General features: G+C 49.0%; 9 protein-coding genes across 9 annotated transcripts; 7 read left to right on the forward strand and 2 right to left on the reverse strand.

Moving 5' to 3' along the window:
* Window positions 1–354: 354 nt before the first annotated feature.
* N7457_007485 (uncharacterized protein) lies at window positions 355–2187 on the forward strand (the record flags this gene model as incomplete). Its single annotated transcript, XM_057178528.1, has 7 exons — window positions 355–418; window positions 472–708; window positions 765–872; window positions 943–1268; window positions 1321–1749; window positions 1801–2010; window positions 2068–2187. The coding sequence occupies 7 exons, from the start codon at window positions 355–357 to the stop codon at window positions 2185–2187; spliced, it is 1494 nt and encodes a 497-aa protein (XP_057030272.1).
* A 755-nt stretch (window positions 2188–2942) lies between these two features.
* On the reverse strand, window positions 2943–3280 carry N7457_007486 (uncharacterized protein; the record flags this gene model as incomplete). The annotated part of the gene is made up of 2 exons (XM_057178529.1): window positions 2943–3028; window positions 3091–3280. The coding sequence occupies 2 exons, from the start codon at window positions 3278–3280 to the stop codon at window positions 2943–2945; spliced, it is 276 nt and encodes a 91-aa protein (XP_057030273.1).
* Window positions 3281–4545: 1265 nt separating this feature from the next.
* Window positions 4546–5185, forward strand: N7457_007487 (40S ribosomal protein uS14; the record flags this gene model as incomplete). Its single annotated transcript, XM_057178530.1, has 4 exons — window positions 4546–4699; window positions 4772–4795; window positions 4927–4969; window positions 5054–5185. The coding sequence occupies exons 1-4, from the start codon at window positions 4662–4664 to the stop codon at window positions 5183–5185; spliced, it is 237 nt and encodes a 78-aa protein (XP_057030274.1). The 5' UTR covers window positions 4546–4661.
* Window positions 5186–8928: 3743 nt separating this feature from the next.
* N7457_007488 (Ytp1 family protein) lies at window positions 8929–10879 on the forward strand (the record flags this gene model as incomplete). Its single annotated transcript, XM_057178531.1, has 4 exons — window positions 8929–9199; window positions 9271–10226; window positions 10290–10661; window positions 10712–10879. The coding sequence occupies 4 exons, from the start codon at window positions 8929–8931 to the stop codon at window positions 10877–10879; spliced, it is 1767 nt and encodes a 588-aa protein (XP_057030275.1).
* A 759-nt stretch (window positions 10880–11638) lies between these two features.
* N7457_007489 (dienelactone hydrolase family protein) lies at window positions 11639–12637 on the forward strand (the record flags this gene model as incomplete). Its single annotated transcript, XM_057178532.1, has 4 exons — window positions 11639–11759; window positions 11836–12164; window positions 12244–12361; window positions 12435–12637. Coding segments are annotated over 4 exons (771 nt in total), but the record flags the coding sequence as incomplete, so codon positions are not given.
* Window positions 12638–13291: 654 nt separating this feature from the next.
* Window positions 13292–14383, forward strand: rbd2 (rhomboid protease family protein RBD2; the record flags this gene model as incomplete). The annotated part of the gene is made up of 6 exons (XM_057178533.1): window positions 13292–13484; window positions 13548–13685; window positions 13742–13823; window positions 13875–13940; window positions 13995–14116; window positions 14166–14383. The coding sequence occupies 6 exons, from the start codon at window positions 13292–13294 to the stop codon at window positions 14381–14383; spliced, it is 819 nt and encodes a 272-aa protein (XP_057030277.1).
* Window positions 14384–14770: 387 nt separating this feature from the next.
* N7457_007491 (GPI-anchored transamidase subunit GAA1) lies at window positions 14771–16779 on the forward strand (the record flags this gene model as incomplete). The annotated part of the gene is made up of 4 exons (XM_057178534.1): window positions 14771–15069; window positions 15119–15357; window positions 15410–16239; window positions 16294–16779. The coding sequence occupies 4 exons, from the start codon at window positions 14771–14773 to the stop codon at window positions 16777–16779; spliced, it is 1854 nt and encodes a 617-aa protein (XP_057030278.1).
* Window positions 16780–17593: 814 nt separating this feature from the next.
* Window positions 17594–18778, forward strand: N7457_007492 (LysM peptidoglycan-binding domain-containing protein; the record flags this gene model as incomplete). Its single annotated transcript, XM_057178535.1, has 2 exons — window positions 17594–17971; window positions 18026–18778. 2 exons carry the CDS (start codon window positions 17594–17596, stop codon window positions 18776–18778), a joined length of 1131 nt encoding a protein of 376 aa, XP_057030279.1.
* Window positions 18779–19160: 382 nt separating this feature from the next.
* On the reverse strand, window positions 19161–20463 carry N7457_007493 (proteasome regulatory particle lid subunit RPN9; the record flags this gene model as incomplete). The annotated part of the gene is made up of 3 exons (XM_057178536.1): window positions 19161–19802; window positions 19873–20108; window positions 20199–20463. 3 exons carry the CDS (start codon window positions 20461–20463, stop codon window positions 19161–19163), a joined length of 1143 nt encoding a protein of 380 aa, XP_057030280.1.
* Window positions 20464–21970: the final 1507 nt, after the last annotated feature.

Below are 21970 nucleotides of genomic sequence, written 5' to 3' on the forward strand. Positions count from 1 at the left end.
CTGTATAGCTCCCCTCCATTCACCTGCTATCGTCCCTATTTGTTTGCTTTCGTGAGTCTTATTGTTCAAACATTCTTCTATTAATCACATTCTCATATTTCTACAGTGCAATGCTGGCCCTATTCAGAGGGAGTCCTTGAGGCTATACCTGGCCTCTTATTAACCAGCCGTTTCTCTCTCCCTTGGATACTCTCCTCTCTTTCAAGCTCCTTTTCTTGACTCTACGTGGATAGAGGTCTGGTACTTCTATTAACCTGTTTTTACTACATATCATTTGTGTTGTGTCCACTTTCATCAATCCTAACCCTCTCATTTTAACCTCATCTCTCTTGCTCATCCCATCCAATCATCCTCATGTCGCTCACCATGGCGACCCTCGATTCCGTCCAGCTGCTTTCGGAAGCAGCATTTGGCTGTGGTAAGTATTGGTCTTTCTCATCGCTGATTTTGGCCTCGGCTCACTTCCACTAGAACATCTTGCGGTGGTTCTCTCCAAGGACGAGAAAACTGCGGGTCAGTTTAAAGATCGATTCCGCAAGCAATATCAATTGCTGGCTCCGTTCTCGAAACCAGAGACGGTCGCTGTCCCGACCACTGGACTCCGAACTGTGGAGTCACTCAAGCCGAAGTATCACTGCTTGAGCTGCCCGGAAGTCTGCCTGAGCACAAATCGAGCGGACCATACCGCCGAGACTGGACATGCCTTCTGTAAGTTAGCTCACTGGCCAGGCTAGCCCTCATCTCATACTGACAAACAATAATAGATATGGAGTCTCGTAATCGCTTTGTTTTCTGTGAGAAATGTCTCGATTTTATCTATGATCATGTCCTGGATAGGCTCCGTGGCCCTGCTGGCAAGTATGAAGTTGTTGGTAAGTTTGAAGCATTTTCGAAATGCCATTCCAGCCCACTCTGAAACTCATATCCGCTGACACCTGACAGATGGTCGAGCCATTTGGGCTGAGGACTCGGCCTCCGAGGTCTATGTCAAGAACAATGCTTACAAAAACCCATGCATCAACCGTGGCGCTCGTGGTGTATGGAATATGGGTCAAACCTGTTACCAAGCTTCTATCTTGCAAGCCTTCCTGCACGATCCCACCCTGAATGCCTACTTCCTGGGAGGTGGCCATGATGTCCACACATGCCAAATCAAGGATTGTCTGGCTTGTGCAACCGCCGAAGTCTTCATGGAGTTCAACAGCGCTGAGAGAAACGACGCAGTCTCCGCAGCCACTCTTCTTCACCATGGTTGGCAGAAATCCAAGGTACGCCGAGAATCAAGTTGAACAACGATATGGCTGGCTAACTAGTTCACAGGACATGGCTGGATACCGCCAGCAAGATGCCCACGAGTACTTCCAGTTCCTGGTCAACGGACTTCACTCATCAACTCCCGGACATGTTGAGAGCTATGATAAGCCATGCGAGTGCTTCTTCCACCAGATGTTCTATGGCGAACTGCGCAGCAGCGTCATGTGCCACAAATGCGGCCAAACCACGAACACTCACGATCCCATGGCCGACCTGAGTCTTGACGTTCAGCTTCAGCACAAGAAGCGCAAGCTCGGTCGCTCTAGCTCATCTACCACGGGAACCCTGATCGGCTGCCTGGACAGCTTCACTGCCGCTGAAGACCTCCACGCCGATGCTGCCTACCACTGCGAGAAATGCGGCAACACTCCCCAGCGGGCCTCAAAGCGTCTGCAGATCCGCAAGCTCCCTGTCATGCTCTGCATGCAGCTGAAGGTTTGTTCGAGCATCTGATCGCGAAACAAGGATTGACTAACATTCGTATAGCGTTATGAGCATTCCTCCAACTCCTCCGAGAAGATGAACGGCCACATCGACTTCCCTCTCTCCGTCAACATGCTGCCGTACACTGTCAAGAAGGACAGCCTGCCCGTCGACATGTCTCAGTACATGTACGACCTCACCGCCGTCATTGTGCACCAGGGCACAATGGACTCTGGCCATTACTTCGCCTACACCCGCCTGGAGAATGACACCGTGAGTTATTATCCCTTCTATCATTCAGGCTGTCTTCGTGCTAATCTCTTACTTCAGTGGGTGCTTATGGATGACAACCGGGTGACGGTGGCGGGTGTGGCGGAGGTCCTTCGCCAGGACGCATATCTGCTGTTTTACAGCGTGCGTTCTCTGCGAGCCCAAAAGGCCAAGAAGTAGGGTGCTCGGGGGTCAAACCCACAAGGGTTTGAAGGGACTTGCTCAGTCCCAAAATTAGTCGGAAAGCGTTCTTCTCTGCTCATAATCAAAATCAGTTTTATTTTAAAATGACTCTACCTAGACCTCTAGTGCTTAATCAATATGTATAGGGGATGTAATAGCATTCTATGCTTAGTATGTCCGGACTAAAAAGAGAACTACTGCTCACTTCCAGATGAGATGGTATATGCATAATCAAGAACATTTCTTCCAACTCTTAGAGAATGATCATCGGAGGGGCATCTTTACCTCACAGTCAAGAAGAAAGTGATATGATAGTGAGCCGCTGATCAAGTGAGTATACTTTGAAATATTGTTATACTCGATTCAGCCATTTAATATGAGGCTGGCATCTATATGCCCTCCAATCAATCCGGTTTTGTGGGAGGGGGGGCGGCTTTCACATATGAGATAGTATACTATAAGTAATATGAGCTCTAAGGTGACTCGGATTGAAAGCAAAAGCTATTTTGTCATGATCAACTGCTCTAACCCTCTCACTTAGACGTGACCAAGTTTCCAGCGGAGTTTGCTTCATAAACGGACTCTCGATGGAATCGGGTACCATATCGAGCAGCAGAATCCGCATTGCGAGAACTATATCTAAGGTTAGCATAAGATATCACATATAACTGATATGCAATCATGCAATAGCATCTAAATACTCCATTACGAGGTCCACGGCCAGGCCCGTGGATGTAGCTCGCCTGCCGCCATCAATGCAACAACATCCAACGCTTCATCGCGTTTCGGCCTGCCTCTATCTCAAAGTCACTCTTCCCGGTGATCCTTGCCATAGTAACTAAAAAGTAATGAGACAATCAGCATAATGCCAAGCATACTTTCATATGAATTAGTACATACTCGCTCTAGGGTGCCTCAGGCGAACATAGTTCAACAGCTTGGTGTTGTCTGGAAATGTCAATCTACACATCATATAACCTTGAATATCACACTGCAAACGCTGATATCTTATCGGTTCAGCACGGTAGGGGGCGAGGAGGTGGGATGGAGCGGAAGTCGGCCGTTTTGATGGCATATACTCTGGCGCCATGGTTGATTGCGGCGAGGTTATGCTGCGGGCTTTCAGCCCGGGTTATTGTCGGGATAGGACTTTTTATGGGTTCCAAGATTAGTTCATATGGTAAGTATTGTAAGGCGCTTGGTGATGCAAACCATGTGCGTATCCATTAAGTGCGTCTGGGGGGACTGCATTCAAGACAGGACTGTTCTCGAAATCGGCCCAGCTTAGCCCTTGATTGGGATTTTCAAATGACATTTTGAAGTTGATCAGAGTCTACGTGAGAAAGGGACAGACGAAGTCTTCGTTTTTAGATCTTGGCTCTTTTTTAGAAGTAAGAATGTCACTGCTTCACAAACTCAAGATACCTCGATAGGGAACTCGATGGCTTAGATCTAAGGTTAGATAATAGATGAACGATATAAGTGGGCAAGGTAGGGAAAGAGAGAGGAATATGGAGTAAGGATCAAGTGTTGGGAGGCAAAAAGGCCGCAATGATATAGTATCTCTTTAGAAACAGTAGCCCTTTTCACCCTATCACTTCTCGTCTTAACAGTCAGTATTATTATCAAGAATGATAGAACAAAGCTTTCGAAGGAAACCATAATCCCATGCAATGTATCTATCTGGCACTAAAGATACCACAGGATTAACCAATCTCAGTTGCTCCTAATAAGTCAAAAGAAAGTCACCGCAAAGGAAGACGCCACCACTCCATATGTCGCAATACATCTATAACCCATACATCTACGACCCGACTGCCATCCTTTTGCCCCAAAGCACAATGGTGTGGGGGCATTGTTATTCTATATGCGCCTCAAGAATAATGATATGTGATCTCTTCTATGCCATTCATCTTATCTGTGGCTGTGGCAATACTTTGTGAGATGGCGAAATCCACTGTACTATGCTCCTAAACATCAAGATTTGAATAGAAATTAGGATCAATAGTATATATTGGGCCTCATGGACAATGATGGAGTCACTGTCGCGGACATGGTTGATGTCTTCCCTGGGATGTCTACTTTTCTATGAAGGGAGAAGACCTATAAAATTCTTGCTTTTACGGAGGTAAAGCTGCACAAATCAGGAATATAATCAAGCCCTCGTTCTGCCAGTCGTATAAGGCCAAAATATCGGTGAATCAAAGACAGCAAATCGAGAAAATGGTCGAAGTATATGATTTGGCGGCCTGAGGCAACGAGATGTGGTGATCGCCCATTGGTCACATGATCCACCCAAAATAGCTAGCGCAACCCAAGCGAGTTGGCCCGTGCCCTATTCCCCATTGGGGCAGCACACAACGCAAATTCCAACCCTAACTTCTGTCTCCGTTCTTTAACGCCCAACGCCAGCGACCCTCGTCCCGTCAACAACCCCGTCAACTCCCAGGTCCCGCCTTTAAAACCTCAAGATGACTCACGAGAGCGTTTGGTACAGCCGGCCCCGCAAGTAAGTCGAAACTCCAGCGCACAGAATACCATCTCGAAAATGAACGATATAACTAACAATTATCCCCAATAGGTACGGCAAGGGCTCCCGCGAATGGTGTGTTTACCCTATAATTCCCCGATGAACGATCCAGTCGAAACCGAGAAAGAAACTTGGGAGGAGCCTTGGACGGAAATCGAAATCGATATTGAATTGGAACGGAATTGCTAATATCTGTGCGCCTTCAGTCGTGTCTGCTCCCACCGCGCCGGTCTGATCCGCAAGTACGGCGTAAGGAGACACCGAATCCTCGAGCATATTGCGTTCTGCAATGTGTGGTGTGAAATGGACTTGTGTGGCTAATATGGACTTTAGATGAACATCTGCCGTCAGTGCTTCCGTGAGAAGTCCACCGACATTGGTTTCACCAAGGTTCGTTTTCATTCCTCGCTCGCAAATACCATCCGATTCTCTTCGAACACTGCACAAATACACCACCCGATATGAAAAATCATCCCGATCATCGAATACAATCTACAAACCCGCCACTGTCAATCACACAACTCTGCAAGACCACAGCACTAACCAGCATTTTTTACACCTACAGTACCGCTAAGCGGACAAAAAAAACCATGTTCATTTCTGACTCCCTCCTCTCGAACCGTTCGCATCCACGAAATCCCACCTACGCACCCGGCTCGACTACGGTAGCGTCCAGTGGAGCAATGTTTCAGACGAGCTCAAAAGTGGCGTCTTTGATGTTTTTGTGAATGGAGGAATAGACATCGGGTACGCGTGCCCGTTGCCACGGGGTTGCGAATCAAATCAGATCTTGGCTCCGAGGGGAGGATTTGGGGTTGTTGCGTGGAGTGTCTTGAAAAAGGAGGATGTCATGTTATTTCCCTCATCCTGGCTTTTTCTTAACAATTTCAATGACGGAATTTTTCTCTGGGAATCTCTACTGCTCCGACTCGCTGTTTAGATTGCGCATGGTCTAGACCAGGGCATGCCGTTTGCGCGCTTTCGGCTTTTGTCTGGGGATTTGGTGTAGCTCTTGACGCTCGGCTGGGTGAGCAAGTGAGGTCCCGGTACTCTGTACCTGGGCTCATGAACTCGTAGCGGCTTTGGAGGTTGACAGACCAGACAGATCTGGCTGTTACTTTTAAAGATGTCCTTGTGCATTCCAGATGTCGATACTCCGTACATGCGTTGTACTACAAGATACGTAGGGCTCTACAAAATATATGGCACCACTTATGCAGAGCATTATTCCTTATGCAGCCCGTTCAATGAATAGACCTTTTATGTCGGCACGGACTTGATTTTGGTAGAGCGAACAGGTGGTACTAATGCCCCGGAGACGCTACTTGGCTAGTGTGTAAAAGGGTGTAAGTTAGCGCCTTGGGCTTCAAGCCCGAGGGTGCTCTGAATCAACCCCTCAACTTTTGAGCTGTCTCTAATATATCTCCGCCCGAATGCTGTACCCTTGCTGATCACATGGGTCAAATCAGTTGCCATCTTATTGGACGTCTCTGACTTCTGGGAAACGGCTAGATCCCAGCCGGGGTGCGGAGGGCAATTGTGCCGGATTTCCGATTACTCAAGACGATCTTTCTCGAATTGGCAATAACCCTCGAACTTTTGGGGGCGTTGGTTGTTTGGTGTTAGTCTGTTGGTGAAGGGGAGATTCAAGGCTTCGTATGTCAATGTCCTTGGGAAATTCCACGAATCCAAGGGTTGTGATTGAGGTGTTCATAGTTCGAGGAGCTTCTCCGAGGATCTTGTCCGAGGATCTCCTCCGAGGATGTTAGGTGTCACGAGCCATCCACTGCTCGGCGATGAAGCGATTGGGTTCAAGGACAAGGGTAAGGATGCTAAGCCTGCAGAGTGCCGCCCAGGTCACACCGTCAGATTATAACCGGGTACAGCCATACTCCGTATATTGTGGAGGCATGCAAGAGCCACGGCATTAGATTAGCCAGACCCCGAGATTGTAAATCAAATGTATAAGGCAACAGCTTAAGTCTTTATCTTTGCACCATGATTAAGAATGAGTCATAGGACAGCTTACCGCTCGTGTTGGAAAAAAAGACACTCTCGGGGTTCGGAAGTAAAAGCGGAGTTTGCATTCCGGACCTAAGAAGCACGAAGAGATCATCAGCAAATTAGCAACTATTCAGCGTCGATCCTACGGACGTGCAGGTGCGTGGGCTTAACACCCTAGTCTTTTTCAGGTCCCCGGATGCCCACGGATGCCGACGCACCAATCGCCAAGATCGGGCCAGCTCTTGGCCCCGGCCCTGCCAAAGCTCAACGATGTCACTTTTCTTGACCGGGAAATGACGGTTCCTCGTGGCGTCTGGAGTAAGTAGAATGCACGGTATGGAGCACAGTGGGCGGAGTGCTTGGCGGGACTATCAAGGTGTCTAGGACAAACAGCCTGGGACACCACATGACGAGATGCATCGGGTATGGATTGAGCATGCCCAGGTGGCTTGGATTTATCTGCAGTCTGCCATATGGGTATTGTATCCATGCTGTATACATGAAGTTTGTGCGTGCAAGGACCAACCGATAGAAGGATGATCTTATGATGCACGGAGTACGGAGTAGATTCGGGTGAGTGGCCGAGGCGGGTTCTTACCTCAACAAATACTTCTTTGGGTAGCATTTGGAGGTGCCGATTTTCCGCCCAATTTTCTTGCTTCTCGTCCTACGTTCGTATATCCGGCGGAGAACCCGGCTGTCAAATGCCATCAGACCATCAGCACCCCCACCAGGATGGAGCCAACTCAAAAGTGCGGCTCAGGGAACAAAGCGAGACCGAGGGACAGGGATGTACTCCGTAGATGGAAGTAGCTGGCAAGGGATTGTTGGGGGTTGATTGACTCCGGGATCATAACTTTGCATAAGTACAAACAAAGACTGTCGCCGATTGGGGGAACAGATCCCTAATGATCATCTGCCTCTATTAAAGAGTTAGCCATACGGGCTCGATACGCAAGATTGGTAATCCCGAAAAATGGAGTCAATGTAGGATATGTTCGGGGCTGTCAAGCATATGTCATAGATATATGCTCATCTAGGGCGTGCCTAGAACATTGCCCTGCATACTCCGTACATCTCGCCAAAGACGAGACCAGACAACGCTGACCTGGTGAAGTCCCGTCCAAATAGGGTAACGATCTACTACGTCATTGGGCGCTTATTCTCTGGCAGGTATACTCCGTACTTGGAACATGCTCAGATGGAGTATACCAAATCCCAACCTTTATAAATCTATGCCGTACGGAGTACTCCATACAGAATAAGTGATTTGTATATGATGTAGTCATAGTTCCTGGTCTGTAGACCTTGCTAACTCCCCTGGATGAGGTCACCACCCCATACGATGGATTCAGATCTTAGGTGGTCCTGAATCCGGACACAAGAGCCTTGGAGCCTCCCGAGACACCCGACTCCAAAGCCTAAAAAATGGTTTTTTTCTTGAAAAAAAAAAAGAAAACGATATCGCCAAGACGTTCTAGTTCTAGCTCGTTCTTCAATACAGATAGCACAAGCTGAGAGTCAGGCAGAGATGCTGTTAAGTGAATATGAGGATATGAATCTAGTTGGATGTGATGTATACCTAGGTAGAAAAAAATAATCAGACAAGAGTCTTGCGAATCATGAATAACCGTCATATATGGAGTATGAGGATATCGGCCCCGAAGCTGGGCCTTTTTTTATTTTATTTTTTATTTTTTTCTTCTTCCACGCACTTTTCATACTTCGTAAGCCTTTTTTCCTCTCCAGGCATTGGAAATCAGCGCCGGCGAGCTGGTTTCTTTTTTTTTTTTTCTTTTTTTCTTTTATTTATTCAATTGATTTTAATCAAGGCAGCTCCCGGTACTTCTTTCCTTGTTAAGTGTGAAGTTTCCAACCCCAACTGCCAACCCTTATATACTGCATTCCCCCCGAATCTCATACTTCAGCCCTACAGCTTCACTACTCTGTGCAGCCTCCGTACAGCTTCCACAAATAATCGCAGCTCGTGGAACCAGTCAAGTATCTAGGTAGCCCAGACTGAGCCTGGACTATACATTAGAACAAGCATAAACGCGGGCCCAGCTACCGAGTTAGCAGGTTCGTTACGTCACGATTCGATAGAGCTTCGACCTCGGGTTGGAGCTCTACAACTTCCTCAACCACCTCCAATTTTGCACATACAGGCATACCCACATCTCACAGTATCATAAGTCTTTCTTCCAATGCGGCCTAAAGCTACTCGGGTTGCCTTGGTCGCAACTTTCACTCTGGTTCTCGCATCGCTGGCGACCGCGCTTCCGCACGGCGATGAATCAATGGACATGGACATGGGAATGGATATGGATATGCATGCAAGTACCAGTGTGCCGCAGCCCACGGCGACTGCTGCTAGCGACGGTCCGATGAGCTATTTTGCCTATAGCAAGCACTCCGGTGCTATCATGGCTCACATTGCTCTCATGGTTCTGGGCTGGTGTTTCGTTCTTCCTGTTGGTAAGTGCCCCGTGTGAATACTTGGATTTCGGAAGAGAACCAAATAGACAGCAGGCTAACTCACTGAAAAGCTGTCATGTTGAGCATTGCCCGCTCGTGGCTGGCGATTCCGTCACAATTCCTTTTTCTCGCTTTCAACGGTTTCGGTGTCCTGCTCGGAGTCGTATATAACAGCCAGACGCCAGACCTCTACCCGAACAATGCACACCACAAGATTGGTTGGATCGCAACGTGTGTCGTCAGTGCGCAGGTTGTTCTGGCTCTGCTCTTTGCTTATGCCGGCCGGGGCCAGCCGGAAGCGACTGCGCAATCTTATGAACATGCTACTTTCTTGCCTGTCGCGACTGACGATCACGATCACGAGCACACTTACCTCAATGGCCCGATGCATGAGCGTCGCTGGTCTCGTGATAGCGGTCAGGGTACAGACAGTAACTCTTCTATCCGTGGTCCTGCATCGCCCTCTTGTGAATCGTCTGCCGAATACGATGGATTCGAAAAGCCAGAAGAATTGCCTGCGAAGGCTAGTGCTGCGCGCAGCTGGATCCATAACACGGGTGTTGGTCGATTCCTGTCCAAGCGTCTCCCTGGTCTGATTCCCAGCCGGGCTCTTCGAATTCTGAATGTTGTGTATAATATTGTTGACCGCGTCATTCTTCCATTCGGATTCGTTGCTCTCGCGACTGGCGCTGTAACTTATGGGGGCATCATGAGAGATCGTGAGATCTTCAATGGACTTGCTCACTTTATCAAGGGCGGTATCTTCTTCTGGTATGGTATCCTCACCCTTGGTCGCTATATCGGCTGCTGGTCAGACTTGGGTTGGGCCTGGAACAAGAAGCCCCCTGCGTCTATTGTTGGTTGGAAATCCAAGGTTCCTTCGGGCGAAGCTACCGAATCCTTTGTCATTTTCCTATATGGTGCATCAAATGTGTTCTTGGAGCACCTCTCTAATGCGGGCAAGAAATGGTCCGCAACAGATCTCGAGCACGTCTCGATCTCCGTGTTGTTCTTCGGCGGCGGCCTGGTAAGTTCTGGTGGTTCTCGGCCTTCTCGGTGAGAATTCAATCTGACTAACAACCTGAAATAGGCCGGCATGCTCTTCGAATCCACCCGTATTCGTGAATGGTTGAACAGCACTGTCCTCCAAACGCCTGCTCATGGTACTTCCGATGAAGCTTGGCAGCCCCCCAAGTCCCAGGGAGTGTCATTGAATCCAATGCCAGCCCTGGTCATCATGTTGCTTGGTATGATGATGGGGTCGCACCATCAAACCAGCATGACGTCGACTATGGTGCACAAACAGTGGGGTAACATGCTGGTAGGATTCGCGATTGCTCGCGGCATGACCTACGTTTTGGTGTTCCTCAAGCCACCGACCTCGTACCTCCCGGCTCGTCCTCCGACTGAAATCATTGCCGCGTTTTGTCTGATCTCGGGAGGCCTCATTTTCATGCTGAGTGTAAGCTTCCAATTCTAATAGGTTCCAGGGCATGACTAACTCCAATCTAGACCCGCAATGTGATTGAAGCGATGGAGTATTACGAGCTCGACGCCATGTTCACCTTCACCGTCGGTCTCGGTTTCAGCGCCTTCATCATGGCATACGAGGTCTTGACGATCGCTCTCAAAGCCTGGGCTGTCCGACGTGCTCAGCGCTCCAACTTCCGCTTCCAATAAACGATCTGCCGTGTTCTTTTTCCTTCGATACCCCTTTACACTTCTGAGGTTTTTTGTTTCATGCAGGGAAATATGGAGTCATCTCATTTGTGCATGAATCATGCGGCATGATATCCCCCGCTCTTGCAACGACGTTATCCAAGGACAGTTCTTTGGAAGCCCTCGAACATGATATTATTTTGCGATGTGAGTTATGTGAGTTATGTGAATGGTTTAATGTGGTAATTATAGTTTAATGAGGTTGACGAGGACTGGACGTCCTGGTCTCTCACATATATGTCGTACAGATGTTGAGAATATAAATGCAATGTTATGAAGTATTTCTTATTTGAATTGCGGCAGGTATTTGCCTCGGACTTAAGTGTTTATACCCGAGCCGCTCAATTTGCGAGTGCCGACGTACCGTGGGGTATTCCCATGTCATTTTTCAGTATGCTGTTGAGAGAGTACTCCGCAGATCGGCCATGGATAGGATATGGATACAAGAAGGGACCAGTTCAGTCCCACCCGGGTTCCGGACTGAGACCTGAGGCTCAACGGCTGGGAATCGGCTTCATGATTCTCCAAGCGGCTGGAGGGGCAAGTGGGGTCAATAGAAAAACGGAACAGAGCAGCTGCTTTGATTGGAAGAGAAATGGATCTGATGCCATCACCATCGGAACCCGAGGCTTGCGGTGGGCATTGTACCTTTTTCGGAGTTCGTCGAGCTATTTATAAGCGAGGGGATCCTCCGGGCCTCTAGGCCTCCATTGTAATAGTTCTCCAAACCTCATCACCCCAATTTCATCAAAATGGCCTCTAACCCCCCCCGCTGCCTGCTGTGCCTCTGGCTTCAAGCACGAAGGTACTCCTCTTGGCGAGATCAAGAACATCGACGGAGGTAAGATGGAATTCACCGAGCTGCAGCCACCTGCAGCACCCAGGAACAACCCCAGCTGACACGAACCGTTGTGTAGTTAACACCTACATCGCCTACCCCAAGGATAACAAGACTCCCGAGAAGGCCATTATTTACATAACCGACGTTTTCGGCATCTTCCCCAATTCCCAGCTGCTCGCTGACGAGTATGCCAACAATGGTTACCTGACCATCATGCCGGATATTCTCCAGGGTGACCCGATTAGCGTCAGCGATATGGAATCTGGCAAGGCCGATCTGCCCGCATGGCTTCCCAAGCACCAGATCGCGGACGTCGAGCCCGTCATTGACTCGACTCTCAAGTACGTTCGTGAGACTCTGGGCGTGAAGAGAGTTGGTGCTGTGGGTTACTGCTTCGGCGGTAAGGTATGTATTGTTGAGATCTGAAGATCCAATCCCCAGGAACACAACATTGGCAATTTGATGCTTACGGTCCTTTGTTTAGTACGTCACCCGCTACCTCCAGCCCGGCAAGATTGACGCCGGCTTCATTGCCCACCCCTCGTTCGTTACCCACGAGGAACTCGGTGCCATTAAGGGCCCCCTTTCCATCGCCGCTGCCGGTAAGTGAATCTTCTTTGATCAATCAACCGCAAAACAAATAAGATATCAAACGCTAATTTAGCGTGTCCACAGAGGTCGACGCCATCTTCACTACTCAGCTGCGCCACGAGTCCGAGGAGACTCTTATCAAGGCCGCTCAGCCCTGGCAAATTAACCTGTTCAGTGGAGTCAGCCACGGCTTCGCTGTCCGCGGTGATCTCAGCGATCCTAAGCAGAAGTGGGCCAAGCAGCAAGCCTTCTGCCAGGCCATCGGCTGGTTCAACGAGTACCTGTAAAGATCTCAGATTTGGAATATGTAAATAGCAATCTCTAATGGATATCTCCCATTTTTGGCCACGAACATAGTCTCAGAACCCGTAAATCGAGAAAATCTCCCGAAACCACCCCCCAGTTTTTCGGTCGAGACACCCGACATCCGACATCGCGTGTCGATTTGAGTTGCGTGGTTGGTCTTTACCGCGGGGCGTAAACTTGCGAACGAACAAGTCGCTCGAATGGCCCGATTGCATCTCCCTGGACTTCGCTCTTTTATGATCTTTATTTCGGTTTATATCGGACTTTGATTTTCGGGGATCTACTCGATTTGATTTGGTTCGGGTCTCGTTTTCTTTCGACTTCAAAGAATCGCGTGTGCCTTGTGAGTTATCCCTGGACATGAGCCGGACTCGGAACTTGGGGCCAGCGAGGAAATCATAAAACTGACATTTGGTCTCTTTTTGCCTTCAGTCATTAAATCGTTTGATCTGCAGACTTGACTCTCGATTCCGTGGGTCAATTCATATTCACGTCTTCGTTCCGATCGCAAATCCTCTCTTTCAAAGGCGCAGTATATCTTGACTTGACAGCCGATACACCGGTCACCCTGAACGGCCCTCGTCGCATTTTATATTCCAATCCGAGAGTCTGGATAACAGAATCACTCGGTAATCATGGTCACTCCTGCTGCTTTACCTCCGTTGCCTTTCAATCCGGGTCGGGTACGAACTTACATCTTGCGGCTACCGTTGTTCACCCGCCTGACGCTGCTGGCCATATTCGCCTTCTGGCTGCTTGAGTTCCAAACGATATGGAGTGTTGTGCAATGGGGTGCTCTTATTCCTGAGGAAATCAATCTGGGAACTAGTATGTTTAGTCCTATGTTCAAGGCGCATATTGGGCGCATGGCTGACTTGGCAATGTGATCAGTGTACCGACTTAATACCTACCCGATCATCCACACCGGTTTCTTCCATGCTTTGCTCAATGCTATAGCGCTTACACCGTTGCTGGAGCGGTTTGAGGCTGAGCATGGTACCTTGACTGCTGTTGCATTGTTTATTGGACGTGAGTGCTCCGACGACTGTTGACTTTCAGGGTCATCTTTGCTGATGTCCATTTAGCCCTTTCAACTGTCCCTGCTGGACTTTATATCTTGATTGAGAAGGTCATACTGAACAGAAATGCCTCCGTGGTGGGCGCTAGGTAAGCATTGTGTTGCCAATCCGAATGCTTCGGTAACTAACTTTAATCAAGCGTCTGGGTTTTCCTGCTCCTCGGCTCAGAGGCCATCAAGACATATAAGTCTCATCCTAGCTTCAGGTAAGATTCGCCGAGAGAGGCTTCCACAGCAATGTCACTAACAACGCCTTTCAGTCTTGGTCCGTACAAGATCCCCACCTGGACTTCGCCCCTGTTCGCATGTGTCGTGGTGTCTATCCTCCTCTCGAACGTGAGCTTCATCGGTCACATGTGTGCAATTCTTGTCGGTTATCTTCGTGAGTCCCCCGTCTCTGGGTTTCCTTTGCCATTGCTAATCGTTGCTAGTCGGCCTCGGATACCTCAAGGTGTTTGTGCCCCCCGAGAAGGTTCTCCGCTGGATCGAGGGCAAGCTCAACCTCTTGGGACGCCTGCCCCACTATGTCTCCGTCGATCAGAAGACCTATGGCCGCTATGGAGTTCTTCCAACCGCCAATGCCGCTGGCCCCAGCAGCAACCAGCCACCCATGAGCTACATGGGGTCTACACAGCGCCTGGGAGCTTGATCCGATTGATATGTTGATGCATTCTTCATTTCCATTTTAATGTATATTTTCCACCATAGTCTTTTATTATCTTGTTGCAGAATCAGGGAGGAAATATTGGATAATAGCATAGCGTGTGCATACTCCCATTCAACCTGCGCGTTTGGTCTTTGTCGGTCGGCGTAAATTCCACTTCTCCGCGTCTAAACAACGGAGCTCCCGATCTCCACTGTTGACTTGTAAGACTAAAGTCGCTTCAATCGAAATAATTCACTCATTAAAGGGTTCGCCCTTGCGGCACGGGAAGTCAGTTCCCGATGGTCATTAGTCAATGGCGTTGAAATGTGAGCAAAGAAGCTACAACACCACCTGTCCTTCGTGGCCCCAGCGGAGACCCCAACTAATAAGATGACAGCTGCAATCCGCAACTTGCGGAATAATCCTCACCTCCTATTCGTTCGGCTTCCAAATCTTCTCTCTTTCTTGTGCGTCGTTGTCGGTGTCGTCTGGCTACTTCTCCTGCCTCTGAACGAATACTCCCGAGGAACCTACATCTCCGAGAATGCGCTCCTGCCGGGTCAAGTCCATGCGTATTTCTCGGGAAGCGAACAGAATATCTTCCGAGGATACAAGAATGAACTGGAAGGATTGTTGAATGAAGGACAGGCGAGAGGAGGCCAAAAAGACGAGGCGGAAGTGACAACAACGTATGTTGAATGAAACCCCCGACTGGAGTATTTGCTGATAGTTCAATAGGGTCTCGAAGAAGTTGCAGTCGATCTTGCAAGCGGCAGGCCTCAAAGTTGCCACGCAGAAATACGAATATACCTCCGCTGGAATTACGCATGAGGGGGAGAACACCTATGCTATCATCCATGCGCCGCGTGGTGATGCCACGGAGGCGATCGTGCTGGTCGCACCATGGATAACGGCCGATGATAAGTTGAACTTGAACGGTGTTACTCTTGCTTTAACATTAGCGAGATATTTCAAGAGTGAGTTTCATGGTGGTGCTTTTCTATTTCGAACACTAACGAATGATCCCAGGATGGTCACTATGGTCCAAGGATATCATCTTCCTAATTACCCCCGACAGCAAGACCGGAACTCAGGCTTGGATCGATGCCTATCATGATATGCATCCTGCTTCCGTGCAGCCGCTCCCTTTGAAGAGTGGAGCATTGCAAGGAGCATTGGTGATTGAATATCCACTCGACCACCGGTTCAAGTCACTTCATATCGTATATGACGGAGTTAATGGTCAACTGCCCAACCTGGATCTGTTCAACACGGCTGTGGCTATTGCAGGCGGCCAGATGGGCATCGGGGCCAACCTGCAGGAAATGTGGGGTCACGATGACAGCTACGAACATCGTCTGCAGACCATGTTCCGCGGTATGACCAAGCAAGGCCTTGGATATGCCACCGGCGCACACAGCAGCTTCATGCCATACCACATCGACGCTATCACCTTGCAGACCAAGGGCGAGGGATGGGAGGATGAAATGGCTCTCGGCCGCACGATCGAGTCTCTTTGCCGCAGTTTGAACAACTTGCTCGAGCACCTGCACCAGAGCTTCTTCTTCTACTTGCTTATGCAGTCCAACCGCTTCGTTAGCATTGGAACTTATTTGCCCAGTGCTATGCTGATCGCTGGAAACTTCACCATCATGGCAATTGCTCTGTGGATGCGCACTGGGTACTACCCAGAAAACAAGCCAACTGCTAAACCCAAGGCTGAGAAGGCATCCGCCGAAGACAAGAACAAGACGAGTAGCATCGCAGAACGCAATTTGGCTCTGCCACTTTCGCTTGTTCTTGGGCTCCATCTACTCGGTCTTGTACCACTTTGGGTTTTTAATAATATCTTCCATCAGGTGAGTTCTGCCAGCCTACAACAGTAAGAACAACGACAGCTAACAAATATGCAGTATTTCACAACTACGACTTACATTTTCGTGGTTGTGGATATCATCCTCCCCCTCCTTCTCGCTGCAATTCTTGCCCACGGCCTAGGTGTCTCAAAACCAATCATCCCCCAACAGTACCACCTCATCAAATCCTTCTCCCTTCTCCTTCTAGGCCTTTCCCTCTCAACCCTCGCCACCCTCAACTTCTCCCTTTCATTCATGATCGGTCTCCTCTGCGCGCCACTCAGTTTCATCACCCGCCTACAGGGCTCCGCGCCATTCCGCTTAGCAACTTCCAGTCTTGGCCTGGTGTTTCTCAACCTCCTCTCCCCACCAACTGTCCTCCTTGGCGTCTGCTGGTATATGGGCGTCTCTGTCGAGACTGCTCTCACTCAGGCCGCTTTCGGGTGGGATGTCTGGGGTGTGTGGACTCAGGTCGTCGTTTGGTGTGTGTGGTGGCCTGCTTGGTTGATTGGTTGTGTTGTACTAGGCGCCTCTATCTTCTGATTTGTGCAGTGTTGTGTCATACTCCTTGCTCTATTCGTATCATCATATAGAGGAAATCTAATAAATACGAATATAGGGATTTACATATGAGTATCGAGACAAAGAATTTACCGTAAGGATCAAAGCACTTCAAGGATAGATGTTCCAGGCTGGCAGCAAGAGTCCTAGTATTCCGCTCTCATTGTGCTGTCAAATGCCCATGAGATACACGTAAATATGGCAATGTCACTGATACATTTGCGGTTTAAAGTAGGTAGGCGCAATATACCCATTCACGTCACTCTTGCCTCTAATAGAGTCCAAGCTTAGGCTGTTTCTCTTGACTTGTTTGAACTGCCACGCCATGCTCATCTTCAAAGGACTACCTTGGTTCTTGGGTTTTGACCTCGATCAGCCTCAAGATGGCTAGCTCTGATAGCAGAACATTTGACCATCGGGACTGGAAGATCGAAACAATGGCTTCAACAAAGACCATTCCTAATTTTATACATGAATTCCGGAGAGGTCATGCACGGGTGATCCGAGTGAACAATGAAAGCATCAGGGATGCCAGTCTCAAGGTGCAATGTCCTTCCCCGAATCTTTGTTCCAACCCTTGAACAATACTAACAAGTTCACATTCATCACTTGCATCAATATCAGATTGTTCTTGACCAATATCTCTTGCCTCCTGCCTTAACTGAGAAACAGCTCTCCAACTCTTTCATGCATAAGACTCAAGTCCCCCTTCCTGAATCAAGATGCTATCTATGAATATCTATAAAGAGAAAGCCCTGTTACTCGCCCCAAGGGCCGTGTCCCAGGTCAATACAAGATGGGCATCTTCCAAATCGACTTCCTCACGCTATGGTTGATGTCAACCAGTCTCGTGGCCTGGGTAGCCGCTGCTCCACAACCAGATACCAATGGCCTCTGTGCCAGCTACATCATCCAGGGCTACGATACCTGCAAGTTAATAGCCAAAGCACACGGAATCACCGAAGCCGACATCGAACGCTTCAACAAGAATACCTGGTCTTGGCTCGGATGTCGACAGTTATACCAGGGTGACTTCATCTGCGTCAGCACTGGTAATCCTCCTATGCCAATGGCCCTCCCCCACGCAACATGCGGTCCCCAAGTCCCCGGAACCGTACGCCCGAAGAACTGGGCCGATCTCGCCGGTCTGAACCCGTGCGCTGCACCTCAATGTGTAAGTAACCCCAGAGATTCCTATCCTCACAGACCCAGCTCTAACAACAAATAGTGTTCCTGGTGGGGAGCCTGCTCGAATACAAGATCAGTCTGTGAACTCGGATCCCGCGCACCTCCAGGCGGAGCCACAGCCACCATCAAAGCACCTACAACTCCTCCTAAATCCATAGCAAGCAAGCCCAAGCCCACTGGCGGCGCAGCTGCAGGTACAAAGGCCACCGCAAAGCCGGCCACTACACAGGCTGCCAAACCCAAGACGACTCAGGCCGCAACGTCCAAGAGCACAACGTCCAAAAGCACAACTTCCAAAGCGACAACATCCAAGGGAACCACCACGACCAAACCCACAACAACCAAACCAGGATTTCCCGTCCTGACTGCCCAGCCAAGCGATCACTACAAGGGTCCCTGGGGGGAAATACCATGGCAGTTCACGATCTATACCGAGAAAGACTGCAAGGGCGATTACTACCATATCGAGGGGTATAACCGGCGGTACAACGACACGATGGAAATGTGCAGCGCGCTCCGTGGTGGCAAGCTGAGCAGCAAATGGAGCGAACAGGGACTGACGTGTAAATGGTGGACGGATGGTGGGTTTACGTGGAAGCCTTGTGACAAGAGTCCGCTGGAGAAACCGGGGTCGTGGATTGTTAAAGATGGGTTCTGTGAGGGGTTTACTGAGAGTGAGTGTAGTTGTTTTGATCATTTCATTGGGCATTATAAACCCAAGGGGTGTCAGAATAGGCAGAGGCATGATCCGCCGACGCTGAGGTCGTTTATGTGTGCCATTGAGTTTGATTGAGGCGGAGATTGGGGTTGGGAGCATTTGTAGGGTTCTTGGTTTATTTCTACTATAATGATTCAAATGATCTTTTTTGTTGGTAGGATGGGCAGAGATGTGTACTTGAGCTGGCTTGAGGACATGCTCTGTGTATGGCTCATATGTTGAGTCAGGGAATATGGATATGGTGAACTGGCATCGGAATGTGTACACTGTCTGGGGCTCGTTGTGAGCCATATAAGGGAACATAAGATTGGGTTGGGCGAGTCTCTTTTCGCTATATTGCATCTAATGAGCCATGCATACTGCAGAGAATAGATATACGCAGCAGAATCATAATAAAAGACCACACCATTGTATTCATTATAATAGAGATGGCCAGAACACAAGTGAATCAAGATATCTATGCAGCCCAGACATCCTTACCAGCACCCTCAATCCAATGACCAAGCTGGTTGACACCAGCATCCCAGTCCTTAAGACGGTTCCGCATGCCATCAATCTGCTTCATATCCAGAACCTTGGGCTGAACCCAGTGGATCTGTGCAATTTGGGCAACCTGATCGATCGACCCACGGAGCAAACCCAATGACAAAGCCTTCATGACGAGGTGTTCAATCTCATCAGGCTGCACCTTAGTCTCGGATGCAATAGACTGGAAGGAGAGAGAGCGGTCGTGGGGAGGACGACGGAAGACCATCTCCGTCAGGGCTGACAGAGAGATCTTCTGGTACAGGAATACCCGGTGCGACTCCAATAGCTTGTTCTTGCTAATGTTACCAGCCAGCACGTCATAAGCCGTCAGATCGCCGCGGTTAAAGGCGAAGAGAAGCTCGCGGAGCCAGTTGTGCGGGGTCTCGGTCAGCGAGTCCAAGATCGGGTGCAGGAGAAGCTCTCCGAAGTTGTAAATCGTCTCTGATACCAGAGCAGCCACGCTAAGGTTGTACGCGCGTGATGCGCGCTCGGTCTCGGTGAGTTCATCCAGGTCAATGCAGGCAAGGTAGAGGAGGGCGTTTTTGTAGAAGGAGGCGAATTCTTGCTTAGCCTGTGAGAGGGGGGTGTTAGCTTTGATTCGGACGGTCGAGTTGGAAATGGCAAACTGCGAATTTACATACGTGATAGTAGTCCGCGTTCACTTTGTAGAATGCTGCGTGCACGACGGTCTCGACTGAGTCGAACGTGTCCAGCACCTGTTGGCAAGTGATCAAGTCCTTCTGTGCTCCTTCCAAATCCTTCAGCGACAGCTTGACGTTGGCAACATCAGCCAGCGCATAGACATAAGCATCCTGTGTGTCGGTCGTATTTGTCTTGTTGGCGAGGGATGTGAGGAAACCCAGTCGTTCTTGGTCATCTAGAGGAAGATGGTTAGCTTGCATCAACGCAACCATATCCCAATAATGGTAGATATTCAAGCTCCCAGATCAGACTGCGGGGCACCAACCTGCGCATTCTGTGGCGGCCATCAAGCCCAGCGACACAAACTTGAGCTGGTTGATCCGATCGGCGAAGCTGAGCACGAATGTCTTAAAGAGGGCTAACCGATGGGGAGCGCTCTCTGACATGCGGAAGAACTCGACCAACGAGTCTGTAAGCTGATGCCATAGCTTGCGCTCCCAGTAATCTTCAAAGGTGAGGAAGTAGGGTTGCGTCTCTGGGCTTCCTTGTGCTTGCTGCTCGAGCAAGAAGTCGGGGATCTTGGACTCCATGGCGGAGGTCTGGGTGGTATTTTATCGAAATTCACTAGCAAAGGGCGAGATGTTGAAGGAGAGGAAGGCAGAGGAAATCGGACGGAATTGGAGATGTTGATGGTTGATGCGGACTGGAAGAGAGCTGATATGATGTCCTCTCGGCAGTTTGGGGAGCTCTGTCTCACCGCCTTTGACGGTCATCGATGTTGATCTTGCGTCTGTTTATGAGTTTGATATCACTGTTGGATTTACTTATAGAATTACTTGTTACTACGCAGTGATGCAGGGGATTACAGAAATTTTCGATGGTGCTGTTTATATATTCCATTGTTGGGCCTGTATTCTCTCTTCCATGGCTGATATATAGACCAACATGTATACTTGTACTGTATAGACCACACTGGGAAGTGGTTACTCCTACTCCATTTCTTCATCAAATCTCCCATCCAAACATATATATTTCTTTTGTGCAATATTCTAAGTCACTTCTACAAGACTTACAATAAACCGTCTCTACCATCTGTCTCCTACCTGGACTACGCAGCGGCCAGCCTCTAGGAGTCTAGGACCAGTCAAGGTACCTACACCTCTTCAAGCTATCATTCAGATATTATGAGGACATTAATGGAAGCCTGATATTAGATATAGTAACTCCAGAAACGGCTCATACAAAAAAAAAAAAGATAAGATTCTGATGCGTGGAGAGACATCTAGTCTATATCATGTACGCCTATATCTACATACCCACAGGTACTTCAACCCATCCACTCCCCCCAAGCACGATAACCATCGTCTAAAACAGCCGATCAGAAGCCGAGAATAGCAGGCTTCTAACAGCGCCTAATTCATATTAGGCAAAGAAACACGGTGACAATATAATGCGAAAGTCGAGACTCCACTCCGAACTTGACAAGAGGGTCACGGCAACTTGGTGTATAAAGAGATACTCGTCATCCATCTCGATTCCTCTTCCAAGGATATTTCTTGGATGATTACTTTTACGTCAAACCAACGAGTCATTTAGGTTGCAAATCATCGATTGACTCTTATCATGATGATTGTGGCCATTATCCTCACCTGGAATGACATATGAGTGATCTTTAAATCGAAGGCCTGTGATCTCCCCAACCGGCAAGTTGACTCGCTCCGTTAGTTATTGGGAGGCCCTGCTAACGTGCTACAGGTTCAATATGGATAAACATCGAAAAGCTCTGTCCCCGACCACTCTTTCACAGTCAAGGAATGCGGTTCCGAGCCGCCTAACGGTTCCATCAACTCATCATGAAGTTCAATTCTGTCTACAGTCACGCAAATGTCCCTCTTCCACTTTCGTGAAGTGACAGCCCTCAGCCCCAAAGGTTCCGTTAGCACTTTCATAGTGAACCTGGAATAAGCGACGGCTCTAGCCATCCGACGCTCTTGTCGGTCTCAAACAGACCAGAAAACCAACAGACCTACAAAAATGCGGGTTTGAGGAAACATCCTCTCGTGAAATGAGGTCCTCCCCGATGACTGGAGGCCAGCA

This window comes from Penicillium paradoxum (genome assembly GCF_028828445.1).
Source record: "Penicillium paradoxum strain IBT 22861 chromosome Unknown utg000006l_segment0_segment0, whole genome shotgun sequence".
Classification (NCBI taxonomy): Eukaryota; Fungi; Ascomycota; class Eurotiomycetes; order Eurotiales; family Aspergillaceae; genus Penicillium; species Penicillium paradoxum.